General features: G+C 47.4%; 1 protein-coding gene across 1 annotated transcript in view; it reads right to left on the bottom strand.

Annotated features, from left to right (window-relative positions):
• Positions 1-18,068, bottom strand: part of IGF1R (insulin like growth factor 1 receptor) — a 166,440-nt gene that overhangs the window by 28,353 nt on the left and 120,019 nt on the right. Inside the window, exons 3-5 of the mRNA XM_056865839.1 lie at positions 13,463-13,772; positions 10,295-10,440; positions 4,603-4,747 (exon numbers count right to left, since the gene is read on the bottom strand). Coding sequence (XP_056721817.1) covers positions 4,603-4,747; positions 10,295-10,440; positions 13,463-13,772 — 601 coding nt within the window. The remainder of the gene's footprint in view (positions 1-4,602; positions 4,748-10,294; positions 10,441-13,462; positions 13,773-18,068) is intronic.

The raw sequence follows: 18,068 nt of genomic DNA, 5'->3' as shown, positions 1-18,068 counted from the left end.
AAAGCCCCAAAGTGGGGCGGGAGGGTTGGCCGCGATGAAACAGCCACTGTTGGGCCTTCTGCTTCTGAACCACCTAGACCTGTCCAGATATCCCAGGTGGAATAAATTGATTTTAGCCTGATTCAGCAAACAGCGCTCTTCTTGCAAGTGCCTGCTAGAGAGCCAGTGTGGTGTAGTGGTTAAGAGGGGTGGTTAGAAGTGAAGGACTCTAATCTGGAATACTGGGTTTGATGCCCCGCTCCTCCACATGAAGCCTGTTGGGTGACCTTGGGCTAGCCACAGTTCTCTTTGAGCTCTCTCAGCCTCACCTACCCCACATGGTGTCTGTTGTGGGGAGGGGAAGGGAAGCCGGTTTGATTTTCTAACACTTAGAGCAGTTCCTTAGTGGAACAGGCATCCTCGGGAGGTGGTGAGCTCGCCTTCCCTGGAGGTTTTTAAGCAGAGGCTAGATGGCCATCTGTCAGCAATGCTGATTCTATGACCTTAGGCAGATCATGAGGGAGGGCACCTTGGCCAACTTCTGGGCATGAAGTATGGGTCACTGGGGGTGTGGGGGGGAGGTAGTTTGGCATTTCCTGCATTGTGCAGGGGGTTGGACTAGATGACCCTGGCAGTCCCTTCCAACTCTATTCTATTATTGTTCCTTAAGTGGTGGAGAAAGTCAGCATATAAAAACCAACTCCTCTTCTCCTCTTTCCCCTTCTTCTAAACAGGCCCTCACCCAATCACCTATGACAAGCAAAGGGTCGCCTCCAGGCGATCAGGCAGGAATGTCAAACATTGTTGTCTGCCTCCCCAACCAGTTTCACCCAAAAATGTGCGGCCAAGTAAAACATTCATTTACAAATGTCTTGTGAAGGACAAGAAACCTCGCTGTTAAACATTACCACAGCCTGGCGAGTGGTCGAAAGTAGCTTCCCACTGCCTTTAGGAGAGGGGGAGCAGAGAAGGAGGGAGACGAATCAAACCTTGAATAAATACGCCAAGCTGACAAGCTTGAGAATTCGTGCCGGCTGCCCCGTTTCATTGGTCAGCGGGGTCAGAAGATCGCAGGTTCTCACGCTACGGAGGGAAGGGAGCCGGCGCTGTACCTCAGAAGGAGGGAAGGCTCCTGTACATGCGCGGTGTGCACAAAAGCCCCAAATTCAACTCTTATGTTGTTATGGATACAGGTCCTGATGCATACCTATCCTCTCCAGTATCAGAGGAGCATGCCTATTCTATTAGTGCTGTGGAATACAAGCAGGATAATGCTGCAGTCGTCTTGTTTGTCGGCTTCTTGGAGGCACCTGGTTGGCCACCGTGTGAACAGACTGCTGGACTTTATGGACCTTGGTCTGATCCAGCACGGTTTTCCTTATTTTCTTATGTTATGTTCTAAGGTTTGGTAGCAGGGCCAGGAAACATCTTTGCCCGATCTCTCACACACTCACTGCCTGACGGAGGCGACTATACTGGGCACAGTGGCCTAACTTTGCCTCGAACTGTAACACAAGTTCAACTGTCTGCTTTTAAGCTGAATCCCCTAACCCCACACCGCCAGCCAAACATATATACGGGATGAAAAGAAGAAGAAGAGTTAGTTTTAATACGCCGACTTTCTCTGCTTTTCAAGGAGAATCAAAGCAGCTTACAATCGCCTTCCCTTCCTCTGAGAGCCAGCGTGGTGTAGTGGTGAAGAGCAGTGGTTAGGAGTGGCGGACTCTAATCTGGAGAACCGGGTTTGATTTCCCACTCCTTCACATGAAGCCTGCTGGGTGACCTTGGGTTAGTCACAGTTCTCTTAGAGCTCTCTCAGCCCTACCTACCTCACAGGGTGTCTGTTGTGGGGAGGGGAAGGGAAAGGTGATTGTAAGCCAGTTTGATTCCTCCGTAAGTGGTAGAGAAAGTCGGCATATAAAAACCAACTCTTCTTCTTCTTCTCTTCCCACAACAGGCACCCTGTGAGGCAAGTGGGGCTGAGAGAGTTCTGAGGGAACTGTGACTAGCTCAAAGTCACCCAGCAGGCTTCGGGGGGAGGAGTGGGGAATCAAATCCGGTTCTTCAGATTAGAATCCACCGCTCTTAACCATTATACCACGATGGCGAGGTAACAGAAGCAGCGGCTTTGTTCGGGATGCCATTAAAACTCTGTCGACCACTCGCAAGGGTCTGATGGGCAATCTAAAAGCAAAACAACAGAAAAATGGGGATTTGCATTGAGGTGGGCCTGATCCTAAGCAAAGAGACATCTTTGCCCACGGGACTTCCCCCAAAACCCATGTACAAAGGCCAACGATATGGAAAGGGAAACTGGGGTGGGGTGTTTATGTTTTAAAATTTCGTTTAAAGGAAAAGGGAAGTCAAGAGCTGCCCTTTCCAACTTTGCTCCGTTGCATTGTGGAATTTTAAGAATTTAAAGCTCACCCAGGAGCAGCCTGAGAAAAGAAGGAGGGTTCGCAGAAGGAACCCATCTCACGCTGCAGCATAATCCTTTCGAGCCAGATAAATCAGACACACAGAAAACCTTTCCCACGGCCCTGCCGCTATCACCTTGCTGAGCAAACGGCTCTCCCAACTTCTTGTTTATTAACTGTTCTCACAACTTGTATCCGAAAGGAATTCGGGGGGGGGAGGGGGGGGAGAAGCATTGCATTTTCCCTTAAAAAACCCACAGCGAGAAAGGGGTTCAAACCGATGTGACCCGTTAACGTTTTTGCTTTCTTTTTTTAATGCAAGACTGGTCCCGCCAAAGCAGACAGAAGGTAAATCTTGTCCAGCGTCCTGTTTCCCACTGCAGCCAACCAGATGGTTTTGGGATAGCCCCTCAGAACCGCTACCCTGCCCACACACATAGAATCATAGGATCGGAAGAGGCTGTAAAGGTCATCTAGTCCAACCCCCTGTGCATTGCAGGATTGGCCTAGAGCATCTCTGACAAGTGTTTGTCTGCTTGAAGACTACCCCCAGTGAGGGGGAGCTCACCACCTCCTTAGGTAGCTGATTCCACTGCTGAACAACTGTTACTGCAAAAAAACTCTTCCTAATGTCCAGCCGGTACCTTTCTGCCCATAATTTATACCCATTATTGCGACTCCTATCCTCTGTTGACAACAGGAACAGCTCCCTGCCCTCCTCTAAGTGTCAGCCCTTCAAATACTTAAAGAGAGCAGTCATGTCCCCCACTCAACCTCCTCCAGACTGAACGTTCCCAAGTCCCTCAGCCTTTCTTCGTAGGGCTCGGACACCAGGCCCCTGATCATCCTCATCGCTCTCCTCTGCACCCGCTCGATTCTGCCCACGTCCTTTTTGAGCGGCTTACAACATTGTTATACGCTTTAAAATCAATACAGTTTATAAATTGGCTAAAACATCTGTTAAAAACGACAGCACTTCATTCATTTATAACAACCCAGCAGTATGGAGAAGCAGCGGAACAACTCTCATTCTGCAAAAATTTCGTTTGCTGTAAACTTTGTTCCAGATCATGCTCTAGATCAAAGCTTTTTAAACTGTGGGTCGCGACCCCATATGAGGTCGCATAACTGAATGTGGGGGGGGGGGTGTCACAAAAAATACCAAAGAATTGTTTTAAAATAAATTTCTTTATGATTTATTATCAGTAAATGTTTGATTTGTGTATCTGTTTTATATACCTATATACCAGGGGTTGCGTAAAAACTTTCTCGGGTGAAAACGGGTTGCGAGTGGAAAAAGTTTAAGGAGACCTGCTCTAGATCTTGTTCTGACTGACTGTATGTAAGTCGCATGTGTAAATGAATAATGACAATAGCGATAATAGAAACAATCGTGACCGTCAGAGCCGGACAATTTGCTGCCATGCTAGAGGGCTTCTGAGTACTGCAACGGGGGCATCTGACGGTGAAGGGACCCCAAGAGATGACGAAGGTGTCAACAAAGGAAGGAACATAAGAAAAGCCCTGCTGGATCAGACCAAGGACCATCAAGTCCAGCAGTCTGTTCACACTGTGGACAACCAGGGGCCTCTAGGAAGCCCACAAACAAAATGACTGCAGAACCATTATCCTGCCTGTGTTCCACAGCCCCTCATATAACAGGCCTGCTCCTCTGATCCTGGAGATAATAGGTATGCATCATGACTAGTATCTATTTTTACTAGCAGCCATGGATAACCTCCATGAACATGTCCACTCCCCTCTTAAAGCCTTCCAAGTTGGCCGTCACCACCACATCCTGGGGCAGGGAGTTCCACAATTCAACTATGCGCTGTGTGAAGAAATACTTCCTTTTATCTGTTTTGAATTTCTCACCCTCCCTGTGTTCTAGTATTATGAGAGGGAGAAAACCTCTCCCTGCTTCACTCTCTCCATACTGTGCTCCGAGGCCTAGCTAGACTTAGAGGCCTAGCTAAGCCCTACAGAGGTCAAGAAAACGTTCCCAACGACTTTGCTAAGGCAACATTCAAACAGCGGAGCAGAAATGCACGGCTCCTCTCCCTCTAAGTATGCAAGTTGGCCGTCTTTCCCTCGAAGCAGGCTGCAAGATTTCTTTTGGCTTCATTCTAGGGGGTATTTCCAAGTGTACTGCGTTCGAAACGTGGGGGGGCAATAGAGTATCATTCAGCGGCAAACTCACACTTACCCATCCAGCTGCTCGTCTCCGTTGATATACCGCAGGTTTTTCAAGAAGGACAGTGACACCAGCGCGTGCGAATGGCGGATCTTCACGTAACCCGTCACCGTTTCAATCAAGCCCATGAAATTCTCCAGCTCCGCGGCAATGTTGTCTGAAACGAGAACGGAAGCGGGTGGGGGAAACAGGCAACTTAGAGGCTGTCCTTTTCACGGAGCAAACAGAAAATACTGGTGGTTGCCTTCTCTATGGGGTGAAAAGCCTGTTCGCTCGGCAAACCAACCCACGAGACGTTTTTTGCTTTTGCACTTGAAAGCAAGAACGGCAGCATGATGAAAATAAATACTGCTAGAACTGCGCACCATAACGCAATTGCCTTCTTGGAACTCATTACTTATAGGAAGGCCTATACTTTAGCCAGATGTAAAGCCCTGCCATCGGCTGTTTTAGATGGAAAATACAAGAAGATTCCAAGATCTGAATGGCTATACCAGGAGTGGTGACGCTGAAACTATCCAGTGTGTATTGTTCACAGGGCTCGTATCATTGCTCCCCTGATCAGCGGATTCCCAGACAAGTCGGTTGAGTTCCTTTCCTTTTTTCCTTTTATCCCTTAGAAGCTCCTTGATCCATTGATCTTGAGCGGCATATATCTAGTGTTTGAGGGATATAAGGACTGAAACAAATCTTGCCGCTGACACGGTTGAGTTCCTGTCTAAGAAGCTTCTCCTGTCTAAGAAGCTTAGCTCCCCACTGCCAAATTTTGTACCATCGCAATTAAAATATGCAAAAATAGGGTGGAAAAAAAACCCTGTTACGTTCTTTTATACTTTTAGTAATTTTAAGATGGTAAACCTACTTTTGTGTTATGCACTAATATTTTATATTTTATTAATACCAGATTTTTATCATTTTTTGTAATTTGTAACAGTTTTACAGCCTTATCACATTAGAAAATTTGATGTACTAACGTCTGGCTGGTCAAATAGACTGTATCAATAACCTTGACTTGACAATTGCCTTCTCTTCAAATACACACTCTCTGCAAATGTTGCGCTCCAAATTCTGAGCTCTCAACAGGTGGTGTTTTACATATACACGTTGTATATCTAGGAATATTTATCTAGCGTATTTCCCCCCCCCCCTTTCTCCCAATACTATTAAGACCCTGGGGCAGGTAATGATAATACAACCAATACAAAAATCAATCATTTATTTGACTGTCTGAAACACATCGTTACCAGAGCCCACACCTATAATCTTCAAACTGCCCCATTCGCTTTCTTAAACGCTTCTCTTTGCAGCCTTGCCAGAAGACCCCCAAGTGAAGGGGCTTGACTTCTCCCCCTTCTGGGAGGCTGTTCCATGACAGTGATCAGGGCAACAGAAAAAGCCAGTCTTGAGAGAGAGGGGGGCTACTAGGAGACCGCTGTTGCAAGAATCAGGGATTCAGGAACCTGAAACAGCCGTTCTGGCTCCATGACAGATGTAAACTTTGCCATATTATGGTTAGCCGAAAAAGCCCACATGAAGCTGCCCCATACTGAATCACAGCCTTGGTCCATCAAGGTCAGTATTGTCTACTCGATATAGTATTGTCTCCCTTCATAGACGTTGTGTTCATCAGGGAACAAGTTGCTGGTTGTCCTTGGCCCAAAGAGTGCCTGGCTGTCCTCGACCAGGGCCAGAGCTTTTTCGGCTGTGGCCCCGGATGGGTGGAACTCTCTAGCCCTGAGACCAGGGCCCTGCGAGACTTGATGCAATTTTGCAGGGCCTGTGAGACTGAGATGTTCTGCCAGGCCTACGGTTGAGGACAGCGATGGTTTCCATCTTGATTGGCCTCCCTCCCTTCCCTCTTATCCAGGTTTTTTAGTTTATTAACATTTAGCTGGAAACTGCCAATGTAATGAAATGCTTACGGGGTGCCACCAGAACTTTTAAATGTTGAGAATTTTAACTATAACCTTGATGTTTTGATTAAGGTTGTGCATACTGATATACCCGAACCGAAAATAAACCCAAAATTAGCCATTTCGGTAATTTTTGGGTTCTGGATTTTCCGAACACCAGAACCTGGGGAGCTGCCCGAAGCCGAATAGGAGATTCCCAAAAAAGCCGAATATTTATTTATTTATTGCACAAGGTTTTTTTTGCACAACCCTAGTTTTAATTGTTATAACTTGCCGTGAGCCGCCCCGAGCCCAGCATTGCTGAGGAGGGGCGGGGTAGAAATTGAAAAATAAAGAAATAAAAATAAAAGGAATACTCTGACTGGCAGCAGCTCTCTAAGGTCTCAGCTGAAGGTCTTTCACGTCATGTATGACGTGCTCCTTTTAACTGGAGATGCTGGGAATTGAACCAGCGGCCTTCTGCATGCAAAGCACAGGCTCTTCCACCGATACACAGCCCCTCCCCTCAAGTCAGATACTTGCTCAAGTCTTCCTATACTGGCTGGCATGTGTTCTGCTTCAGTCCTGACAAAAGTATCAGAAACTTCTTGCTGCATCGGAGATTTTCAGGAACCGTAGAAGCCCCTGAAAGCTCAGAAGCTGGGATCAAGTAATTCCAAGATCTGCTGTCTCTGAACATGGAGGTTCCACATTCTGGGTTGGAGCTACAATACCTATGATCTTGGGGTCGGTCTTTTAGAAGCCATCTGCTCTTACAACCACCACATACTATGGGCAGGGAATTCTGTAAGTCATGTCCCGACTTGTCCGCAACATGTCCAAAAGTCATGTCCTGAACCCCAGCTTTACAGGTAGGGTTGCCAACCACCAGGTAGTAGCTAGAAATCTGCATCTGAAAGAGATCATTCCCCTGGAAAAAATGGCCGCTTTGGCCATTGGACTCTATGGCACTGAAGTCCCTCCCCTCCCCAAACCCCGCCTTCCTCAGGCTCCGCCCTAAAAATCTCCAGGTATTTCCCAACCCGGATCTGGCGACCCTATTTACAGGAGATGCAAAATTCTACGATTCCCTCTAAAAGGGGTCCTCTTCCCATTATTATCAACTGTTTTTCATAAGCCCCTTAAAGTAAAATCCTTTGCAGAGTTGCTCCAGTCTAAACCTATGGAAATCAACGGACTCAAGACTGGTTAACTCGACACAGGATCGCACTTACTCACACTTATTTTAAAGGCTTGTGGAAGTTTTTTAATGAGACAACTATTCATAGAAACCGCTTTGGGGGTTGTACAATAAACAAGACAAAACCTAGGATCACTGGGGAGGATGCCTCCCCTAAATCAACCCATCCACTGAGCTGTGCGTGAATCCTTCCTTTAAAGAAATAGCCACTTAAGTTGGAAAAAGGCTCCAAACGTTGCTCAAAAGTGTAGCCGCATAGCCTACTCAAGAAAATTTTGATGAAACAGAGCAAATAATAAGAAAAAATCCTATTCAGAAAGCTGCTCTTTTCTTTGAAGAGATTTAAGTTTCCCAGCAACTTGCTATGACACCACATAAAGAGAAATAAATGTTACTCCTGGGATTGTCAGATGACTCAGACCGAAAGGAATGTCTCTTCTCCCACTTTCTCTCTCCCCCCACCCAAATGTATCACAGCTTTTAAACACCATCTTTTTATCTTGGACATTTTGTTCCAACTCAGGCAGAGGATGTGCCCGCTTAGCAGACACGATTTGAAAGTGTGAAACAACCAATTTGTTCAACTCTGATCAGCTACAAAGGGAGGGGGGAGAGTGAAAGAGAAAGTGAAAAGGGGGGAGGGAAAGAGAAAAAGAGAGGGGCAGAGTGAAAGAGAAAGGGGGAGAGAAAGAGAAGAGAGGGAGAAGAGTGAAAGAGAAAAGAGGGAGGAGAGCAAAAGTGAAAGAGAAAAGAGGGTGGAGAAAGAGAGAGGGAGAGCAAAAGAAAGAGGGGAGAGAGAAAGAGAAAAGAGGGAGAAGAGCGAAAAAGAAAAGAGGGAGGAGAGCAAAAGAGAAAAAGAGGGAGGAGATCAAAAAAGAAAGAGAAAAGAGGGGGAGAGAAAGAGAAAAGAGGGAGGAGAGCAAAAGAGAAAAGAGGGATGAGAGCAAAAAAGAAAGAGAAAAGAGGGAGGAGAAAAGAGCAAAAGTGGGATGAGAGCAAAAAAGAAAGAAAAAAGAGGAAGGAGAGCAAAAAAGTGAAAGAAAGAAAAAAGAGGGATGCAAGCAAAAAAGAAAGAGAAAAGAGGGGGAGAGAAAGAGAAAAGAGGGAGAAGAGTGAAAAAGATAAGAGGGGGAACAAAAAGAGGGGGAACAGAAAAAGAAAAGAGGGAGGAGAGCAAAAGAGAAAGAGAAAAGAGGGGGGAGAGAAAGAGAAAGCTGCAACTCCTCAGTGTCTCTGCCAGGCATAATACACACACCAGACATAGTGCATCAAGACCTGGGCTCTTCTGCAGAGGTGAAGAATGCCTTTCAAACCAAGGAAACAAAACAAAACAAAAAAACCCAAAGAAAAGAGCAACACTTATAAAATTGAGTGTCGGTTGAGATCTTCCCCAAACATTAACCCAAACAAACAGTTTACAAAACATTGGTGAGACTCTCACCAGACAAGGCTGACGCGGCACCAAAGTGAGCAGGGCTGGGAGAGTCTGGCGCCAGCGTTTAAGGAGGGCATCGTGTACACGGCAGGAAAATTTTCTGGCCGGGGGGCAAATTCCTTAATCCACAGACGTGCCACCCAACGTCTAGGTGATAAGAGGTGCCAACTTAAAAACGCAGGCTTACCAAAAAACCAAAAAGCCCCAAAGCAGCAGCAGCAGCAAAGAACTCCTCTCCCCCCTTACAAGATTTGCGTTTCAAGTCTTTTATCTCCGCATCCACCTGCAAGGTTATGCCAGGAATTCATTTTCTTCATCCAGGAAAAGTCTGTAATTGCCGCTCGGAGGAAAGGAAACGTTCTCTACTGTGCTCCAGAGAAAAGCTCTCCACAGCTAGGAGAATGCTGTCTATTCAGCCGAATACGCCCGTCAATTAATCCAAAATTCAGTCATCAAATTATGCAAAGCACACCTATTTGGCTGTGGCTGAGCTGTAGAGCATCTGCTTGGCATGCAGAAGGTCCCAGGTTCAGTCCCTGGCATCTCCAGTTAAAGGGACCAGGCAGGTAGGTGATGTGAAAGACCTCAGCCTGAGACCCTGGAGAGCCGCTGCCTGTTTGAGTAGACAATACTGACATTGATGGACAAATGGACCAATTGTACCTATGGCAGCTTCATGGAGAGGGGTTGTGGCTCAGTGTAGAGCATCTCCTTTGCATGCAGAAGGTCCCAGGCTCAATCCCAGGCATCTCCAGTTAAAGGGACCAGGCAAGTAGGGGATGTGAAAGACCCCTGCCTGAGACCCTGGAGAGCAGCAGCTGGTCTGAGTAGATAAAATGACTTTGATGGACCCAGGGTCTGATTCAGTATAAGGCAGCTTCATGTGTTCATGCTTCAGCACCTGGGACCTTCTGCATGCCAAGCAGAGGCTCTACCTCTGAGCCATGGCCCCTCCCCAAACCAACTCTGAACGTCTCTTGCCTTGAAAACCCCAAAAGGGTTCGCCATGACTTAATGGCACTTTACACACACACACACACACACACACACACACGTGCCCTAAGACGCTTGTGTTTACAAGGCCACATAATCACAACTAATAAAACACACCTGCTCCACAGACCCACCCAGTTCTTTATACACCACCCCCCTCTTGGGGACCGGATGTCTACTTACTCCCTCGGCGGATGTTGATCAGTAGGTTCCCGTTGATCACGGTGCATCCTTGTAGCATCTGTGCCGCCGTGACGGAGTCGATGGTCAGCGTCTTGTCACCCGAACACTCCTTGGGGCACGGTCCTTCACACGGGCTACAGAACATGCTGGGGAGAGAGGAAAGGGATACCAAAAGGTCAGCCAGAATTCACCGCTCTGAGGGGAAACACCAAACTTCTGCTTCCAGCCTAAACACAGAACCAGAATGGAGGCAAAATCTTAGCCTACGTGAGGGTGGGGGGAGAGAGCAATGTTGTGGGTAAGAGGGGTGGTTTGAAGCGGTGTACTCTGATCTGGAGAACCAGGTCTGATTCCCCACTCCTCCACATGAGCGGCGAAGGCTAATCTGGTGAACTGGATTTGTTCCCCCACTCTTACACATGAAGCCAGCTGGGTGTCCTTGGGCTAGTCACAGTTCTCTTTGAGCTCTCTCAGTCCCACCTACCTCACAAGGTGTCTGTTGTGGGGAGGGGAAGGTGATTGTAAGTCGGTCTGATTCTTCCTTAAGTGGTAGAGAAAGTCGGCATATAAAAAAAAAATATCTTCTTCTTCCCTGGCCCTGAATGCTCTGTGGAGCCTTGTTAGACAAGGAGAAAACATCCACAATGGAGTAAACAAAAAAGGAGATACCAGATTCCAGCATAACTTTCCCATGTCGTCTTGTTTGTGGGTTTCCTGGAGGCACCTGGTTGGCCGTTGTGTGAACAGACTGCTGGACTTGATGGGCCTTGGTCTGATCCAGCATGGATTTTTTTATGTTCTTATGAAGCAGAAGCCACATAGCTGGTGCATGTGCTTTAGGCAGAGAGAAGGAGGCAGGCCCTTCATTTCATTCATTCATTCATTCATTCATTCATTCATTCATTCATTTTATTCAATTTATATCCCGCCCTTTCCCAACCGAGTCAGGATCAAGGCAGCTTCCAACAGTTAGTATGTATAATACAATATAATATAATTAAAACATAAGTTAAAATAATTACAAAAATGCTAAATTATGCTTCAGAGGACTATCCAACAGGGGAAGCTGCTGATCAGCATAGAAAGTTCTCACTCATTCAGAATGAAAGAAACTCTTCACCCTGCTGGTCAGGCAATCGATCCAGAATTATGTATCTGTACCCATACACATTTAAGAGATTCCATATCGATCTGCTTGAAAAGAGGATATTCGAGATGGCAAAATCGAGGATTGGCCATTCGCTGAAACAGAACCTAGCATCTTCCTTGCAAAACTGATGCAACTTTACAATGTTACTATTATGGGCTATATTCGCTATCTGCCACAGAGGTCAGTGGTAGCCTTCCCCTTTCGTCATGGACAGCCGATTTCTGCATCCTTGTCCTGAATTTCTATTTCTCCTCCCCCTGCACACACCTTCTCGCCTGCCTGTCTCCCCCACCCCCCCAGGAGGAAATTCAGATTGCCAACTCCTCAGGGCTCAGACCTGTCGGTTTTGCTTACACCGGCGACTATGTGACCGGCTCACACGGTAATTTCGCAAGCCAGCTGCCCGCACAGGGTTTTTGCATGAACCAACATGCTTCTAGTTCATATAAATATATACAGATGGCCATCTAACCTCTTCTTAAAAACCTCCAGGGAAAGCGAGCTTGCCACCTCCCAAGGAAGCCTGTTCCACTGAGGAACTGCTCTAACTGTTACAAAATTCTTCCTTTCTGTCTAGACATTAGGAGGAATTTTCTAACAGTTAGAGCGGTTCCTCAGAGGAGCAGGCTTCCTCGGGAGGTGGTAAGCTCTCCTTACCTGGAAGTTTTTGAGAAGAGGTTAGATGGCCATCTGTCAGCAATGCTGAGTCTATGGCCTTAAGCAGATGATGAGAGGGAGGGCATCTTGGCCATCTTCTGGCCATGGATTAGGGGTCACTGGGGGTGGGGGGGGAGGTAGTTGTGAATTTCCTGAATTGTGCAGGGGATTGGACTAGATGACCCTGGTGGTCCCTTCCAACTCTATGATTCCAACATGAAGCACTGATGATACATGCCAAGAGACGGGTGTGTGTGTGTGTGTGTGTGTGCAGAACCAAGGATTTTGAGTCCCGTTGCTGGCAACTATCAGGATTCATCCAGAAAGACAGGAAGGGAAAGTGGAGTCACTCAAGTTGTCGCTTCCTGGCTGGTCTTTTCCTGCTCACTCACACCAACGAGATAAGATAAGCCCGCTATGCTTTTTATGATTGTTTTGAACAGCTTGAAAACACAAACGTCCAGATAACAGGGAGGGGAAAACACAGTCCGGGTAAATATTTGGCTGCTAGATAGGGGCAGAGATCACAACTTTGCACCTGCATGCAAAGGAGACGCTCTTCAGGGGAAAGAGAGGATTTGTTTAGATGACTTCGCAAGCCAGGTGTCGCAACGGGAATGCGCGGCACTGTGCCTCCCCCCACAAAAAACCCGCAACATTCCAGGGCCTGGAAAAATAACCTCACCAGAGTTGAGCATCTGATGAAGTAGCAGCAAGAATCTGTTGTTTTTGCAGCTGCCTGCTAAAACTTTGCAATTTCTCAATGTTCTCGGTTGTCCGATGGAGCCCTTTCTTGATCTCACCGAGAAAGGCAGATTATAAATCCAGTAAGTAAATCGATCTGACCTCTCATGCGATCTCAGAAGCTAAGCAGGGTCGGCCCCAGTTAGCCCTTGGACAGGAGACCACCAAGGAAGGCCAGGGTTGCTACACAGAGGTAGGCAACAGCAAGCCTGTTCATCTCTTGCCTTGAAAACCCTATGGGGTAGCCATAAATCGGCGGCGACTTGATGGATAAAACAAAGTAAATAATTAAATAAGCTAAGGCCACTGAGTGACACAACTTGGTTCTTGGACAGAGCAATTTAAGAGATTCCCGCAACAGAACGCTGGAAAGCACTCTGCAGAAAGAAGTATGTGGAGGAGTGGGGAATCAAACCTGGTTCTCCAGATTAGAGTCCGCCACTCATGTGGAGGACCAGGGAATCGAACTTGGTTCTCCAGATTAGAGTCCACCACTCTTAATGACACCACCATGCTGGCTATACCCTAAGCAGAGAATTATCTTAAGTATGATGTTTGAATTTCCCTCCTTTCATGTGTCTATCAGACCCGTGCTTCTTCAACTGAGCAAGCATTACCTTTGGGAGTCATTGAGCATGAACCCAGGAGGGCATTCCGGCACACACTCATTATCATGAATCACAAACTTCTCATCTTCAGGGGCAGCTGTAGACAGCTCCTTGCAAGTCTCCCGGGTGATGCAGCGCCAGCCCTCAAACTTGTAGGTGTTGGGCGGGCAGGTGGGGACGCAGGCCCCGTCGTGGTAGTAGTTGCGGCAAGCCACGCAGGCGGTGTTGTTGTTCGGAGCCGTGCAGCTGCCCAAGCATTCCGGGTGGCAACATTCGTTCTGGTCCGTGCACGCGTGTTTGCCGCAAGCATTGGGACATACTGCGAAGACAGCAAAAACAAGCGCAGGTAAATGGCACATTTTAATCAATAGCAGAAAGAAAAGGGGGGGGGAGGAGAAATCCCAGAAACACAAGAGAGTAACATGGGCCCATATCCAAGTTTACCCCTAAGACGCTAATTTCCAAACTAAAATGCCCATCCATCTACTTATTGTACTTAGAACGTTTCTGTCCTGCATTCCCACCCAACTAGGCCCCTCAAGGAAGCAAACAATTGAAAAAAAGAGAGATTAAAAATCAAACAAACACAGTACACATGCAAAAACAGCAATTAAAAATGAACGGGGTGTGTGTCAAATAAGGTCCATCTGTTCCACTCTATCACTATCTCCAGCCACCGGGTAAAGATGAGTGATGGAGAGGAACAAACGAATCCTCCTGGAGAGGAGTTCCACACGTTAAGCTTGTCCAGCATTCGGTTTCAATTGCCAGCCAGACATAGGTAAAGATAACTTAACCACCATTTGCATTATTCCCTTGAACAAATGGTTGGAATCACCAACCGGGGTAAGTCGGGATCACGAGGGTTTCTCCAGTCAGATGCCAGACTGCTTCGCCTGCAGCGAACAGTGCCTCATCTCCGTGTACGTAAATATTAGATATCTCCGAGGCTATTAAGAGATTTCTTCAGCAACTCCAGACAGTGCGTCTTGCAGGCAAGATGGATTGCAGCTCCCCACGAGTGCCAAAACTTAAGATTTAGTATGGTCACAAGATTTCCCTTTCACACAACGATACCAAAGCAAAGCTGCAGACGCAGAACAAGAAGAAGCCAGGCACTTGATAGGTAGAATGCTGTGCTGTGCCCTCATTCAAGCCATTGCTTTGCAAAATGGAGAATGCAGCACGGACCGATCAGCTCCAACAACGCCCAAATGCACAACTTTGAAGCCCAAACACCATGAACGGCACAATGGCATTCCCCACGTTTTCATAAACACAACCGAAGCGACAGCCATATGGGCATGAATGTTACCGTTCTGTCGTCATCCCCGCCACAAATACAAAATGGCAGCCTGAGCCAAACCCATCCTTCTACCTGGTCCATCAATCACCAGTTCCAGAGCTAAGATTGGAGCAGATGGAGTAACACCTGAATCAATTCCGCTTTGGAGCAGATGGAGCAAGGACCTTCTGTACCTTTGCAGAAACTTAGCTCTCGCCGAGGGGCTCAAACCCAGTTCACCAGATTAGAGACTGACGCTCATGTGAAGGAGTAGGGAAACCAACCCAGTTCACCGGCTGCACTGGCTCCAGCTGGAGTATCGGATCAGGTTCAAGGTGCTGGTTTTGACTTTTAAAGCCTTACACGGTTTGGGACCATCGTACCTGCGGGACCGCCTCTCCTGGTATGCCCCCCAGAGTGCCTTACCATCTGCGAATAGTAATTTACTGGTGGTCCCTGGCCCGAAGAATGTGCGGCTGTCCTCAACAAGGGCCAGGGCTTTTTTGGTGGAATAGTCTTCCTGGTGACATCCTGGTGACCTTAGGGGATTCCGCAGGGCCTGTAAAACGGAGCTATTCCGCCGGCCCTATAATTGAGGACAGCCGGAAGAAGAAGATCCATCTTTACTGGCCTCCCCATCCCGCCCCCTTTTGAAATCTGGGGGCTGATCAGCTAATATTTGTCGCTGTGGCACCTAGGGTAGTTACGGCCATCTGAGTAGGGTTTTAATGATTATGGTTTTAAGGATGTTTTAGATGTAGTCTGGATGTAAGCTGTTTTTAATTATTGCTATCTGCCCTGAGCCTGGCTCGCTGGGGATGAGAGCGGGTTATAAATTTGAATAAATAAATCAATTGAATAAATAAATAAATTAGAGACTGCAACTCATGTGGACGAGTGGGGAATCAAACCTGGTTCTTCAGATTACACTGCTCATGTGGAGGAGTGGGGAATCTCACCCAGTTCACCAGAATAGAGTCCGCTGCTCACGTGGAGGCGTGGGGAAACAAACCTGGTTCTTCAGATTAGAGTCCACCGCTCATGTGAAGGAGCAGGGAATCAAACCCGGTTCTCCAGATTCAAGTCCTCTGCTCTTAACCACTATGCCACGCTGGCTCTTGTTAGTATGGCAGAGGGACAGTTGGGTTAGACGCCGTCTCCCTGCTTTCTAGGTAGAGGGAATTTAACTGAGGACTTAATTCAATCGTGAGATAGTTCCTAGTGAGGTAACATCCGAGATACAGGTTTTACCCATGATAACTGCTATCTGGTTCCTTTCTTTTGAACCTACCGCTCACAATGAGAACGCAAAAAGCTTCAAAAGAGGAGAGCACCAATTCTACGAACACAGCGGGACGGGGGGGGCTCTATCCAAAAGGTGCTGGAAGACGTGAAAGTGCTATAGGGCATCGCTAATTTTCAGCTAAACGTCAAGCAAGCGCGGCGCTCGTCACCGTTTGCCTTGCTTTGGCTGACAGTCTTGACACGGTTCAAACGGTTCGTGCCGCTATCCCAAAAGACTGTCAGGACTTTCAACAAGGCTTAAGCGGAAACGATCAGGTGAATAAAACGGCTCGGTTGGGACAGAGGGGAAAAACATAGCGAGGAAGGGAAGATTTCTGGCAAAGCAGAAGATGCAACCTCAGCCAAGGTTGGCGGTGAACCAGTGGCACGTGGGCAGACGCAGGGTTGCCAAGTGTGGGATGTTTTTCGAAAAGATCCTTTCCTTTCCCTGGAAAATGATATTCAAGCCTTCCTCCGCCATTTAAAAAAATAGATCCCCGTCCATCTAAAATACTTCAGTGAAATTTCTGAAAACAAACTCCAAAGGAAAAACAGCCAAACAGCCAAGTAAACAGTTTTTCCGCAATACTTTATTATTTTAAAAAGCCGGACCGGAGGTATGGCACGGATAAATCGTTCACATTGAGTTTTGAAATTTCAGCCTGAGTTTTGCAAGCCACAGATTGGCGGGTGTTCCTTTAGCACAAAGGTTCCCAAACTGTGCTGCATGGAGCACTTGCTGCTCCGCGAAACATCTCCTAGTGCTCCATGAAGAGATGGAAAAGAAAAATACTACTGTCATTCTGATTAGTATATGGGTGCTGGGCGAAAATTAGTGCTCCGTGACTCAAAGAATTTGGGAACCTCTGCTTTAGCACAGCACGGTTGCTACGAACAGGCTCCCTTCAAATTTAAAATCGAAAACTGATGCCCAAAGTTAAATTTTGTTCTCCTTTTCCTGCAGGAGAAGATTGCAGAGGGGTGGAACGGGAATGGGCTGCACCCCCTCCTGTTGCTTCAAGGACAGGCCGCTCACATTCGGACTATGACAAAAACCAGCGTTCTTCCCCGGGAATTGAACACAGGCCACCGGCATGACCAAATTTGATGCTGGGCCTCTGTTTGGCTTAATTCTCCCAGCAAGCTTCCTTGCCACAAAACCACATCAAGATCAAGGAAATGCTGCCTCGGAGGTGTGTTTGAGAAACAGCCGGCTGTGTTTCACTTCACTGGGATGACCAGAGAACCAGACAACGGAGCCCGTTTCACAGTCATACGGCTATTTTTTTTATTTTTAAAGGAAGCATGAGATGAGGTTCTAATGTTTACATTCCAGTTCTCCCCACCCCACCATCCACACCATCGGAATAACACTATTTACATGCAAACAGTCTGAATGGATCGCCGGAAATGATGATGAAGAAGAAGAGTTGGTTTTTATATGCCAGCTTACCGTACCACTTAAGGAAGAATCAAACCAGCTTACAGCCTCCTTCCCTTCCTGCCCCCACAACAGACACCCTGTGAGGTAGGTGGGGCAGAGAGAGCTGTGACTAGCCCAGGGTCACCCCAGCTGGCTTCGTGTGGAGGAGTGGGGAAACCAACCCGGTTCACCAGATTAGCCTCCGCTTTTCATGTGGAGGAGTGGGGAATCAAACCCGGCTCTTCAGATCAGAGTCCACCACTCCAAACCACAGCTCTTAACCACTACACCATGCTGACCATTTCTAGATTCAGTCTTGTGAGGAAGGGACGTTCTGACTGCCCACCTCATGGTTCACCATGCTGGATCAGACCAGTGGACCATCACATCCAGCATCCTGCTTCTCATAGCAGCCAAGCATTGCTCTGGAACGCCAACAAGACAAGGCCTTTCCTTGATGCTGCCTCCTAGTGCTGGCTTTGAGATGTTGGTTGCCTTGTCTTTGGAGGTACCCCTTCAGTGGCTGGTAGTCCAGCAGGGTCACCAGCTCAAGGTTGAAAGATACCTGTAAATTTTGGGGGCGGAGCCTGAGGAGGGCAGGGTTTGGAGAGGGGAGGGACTTC

Source organism: Euleptes europaea, chromosome 20 (assembly GCF_029931775.1).
Source record: "Euleptes europaea isolate rEulEur1 chromosome 20, rEulEur1.hap1, whole genome shotgun sequence".
Taxonomy (NCBI): Eukaryota; Metazoa; Chordata; class Lepidosauria; order Squamata; family Sphaerodactylidae; genus Euleptes; species Euleptes europaea.
The sequence above is the reverse complement of the archived record's forward strand: the minus strand, read 5'-3'. Positions and strand labels throughout refer to the sequence as shown.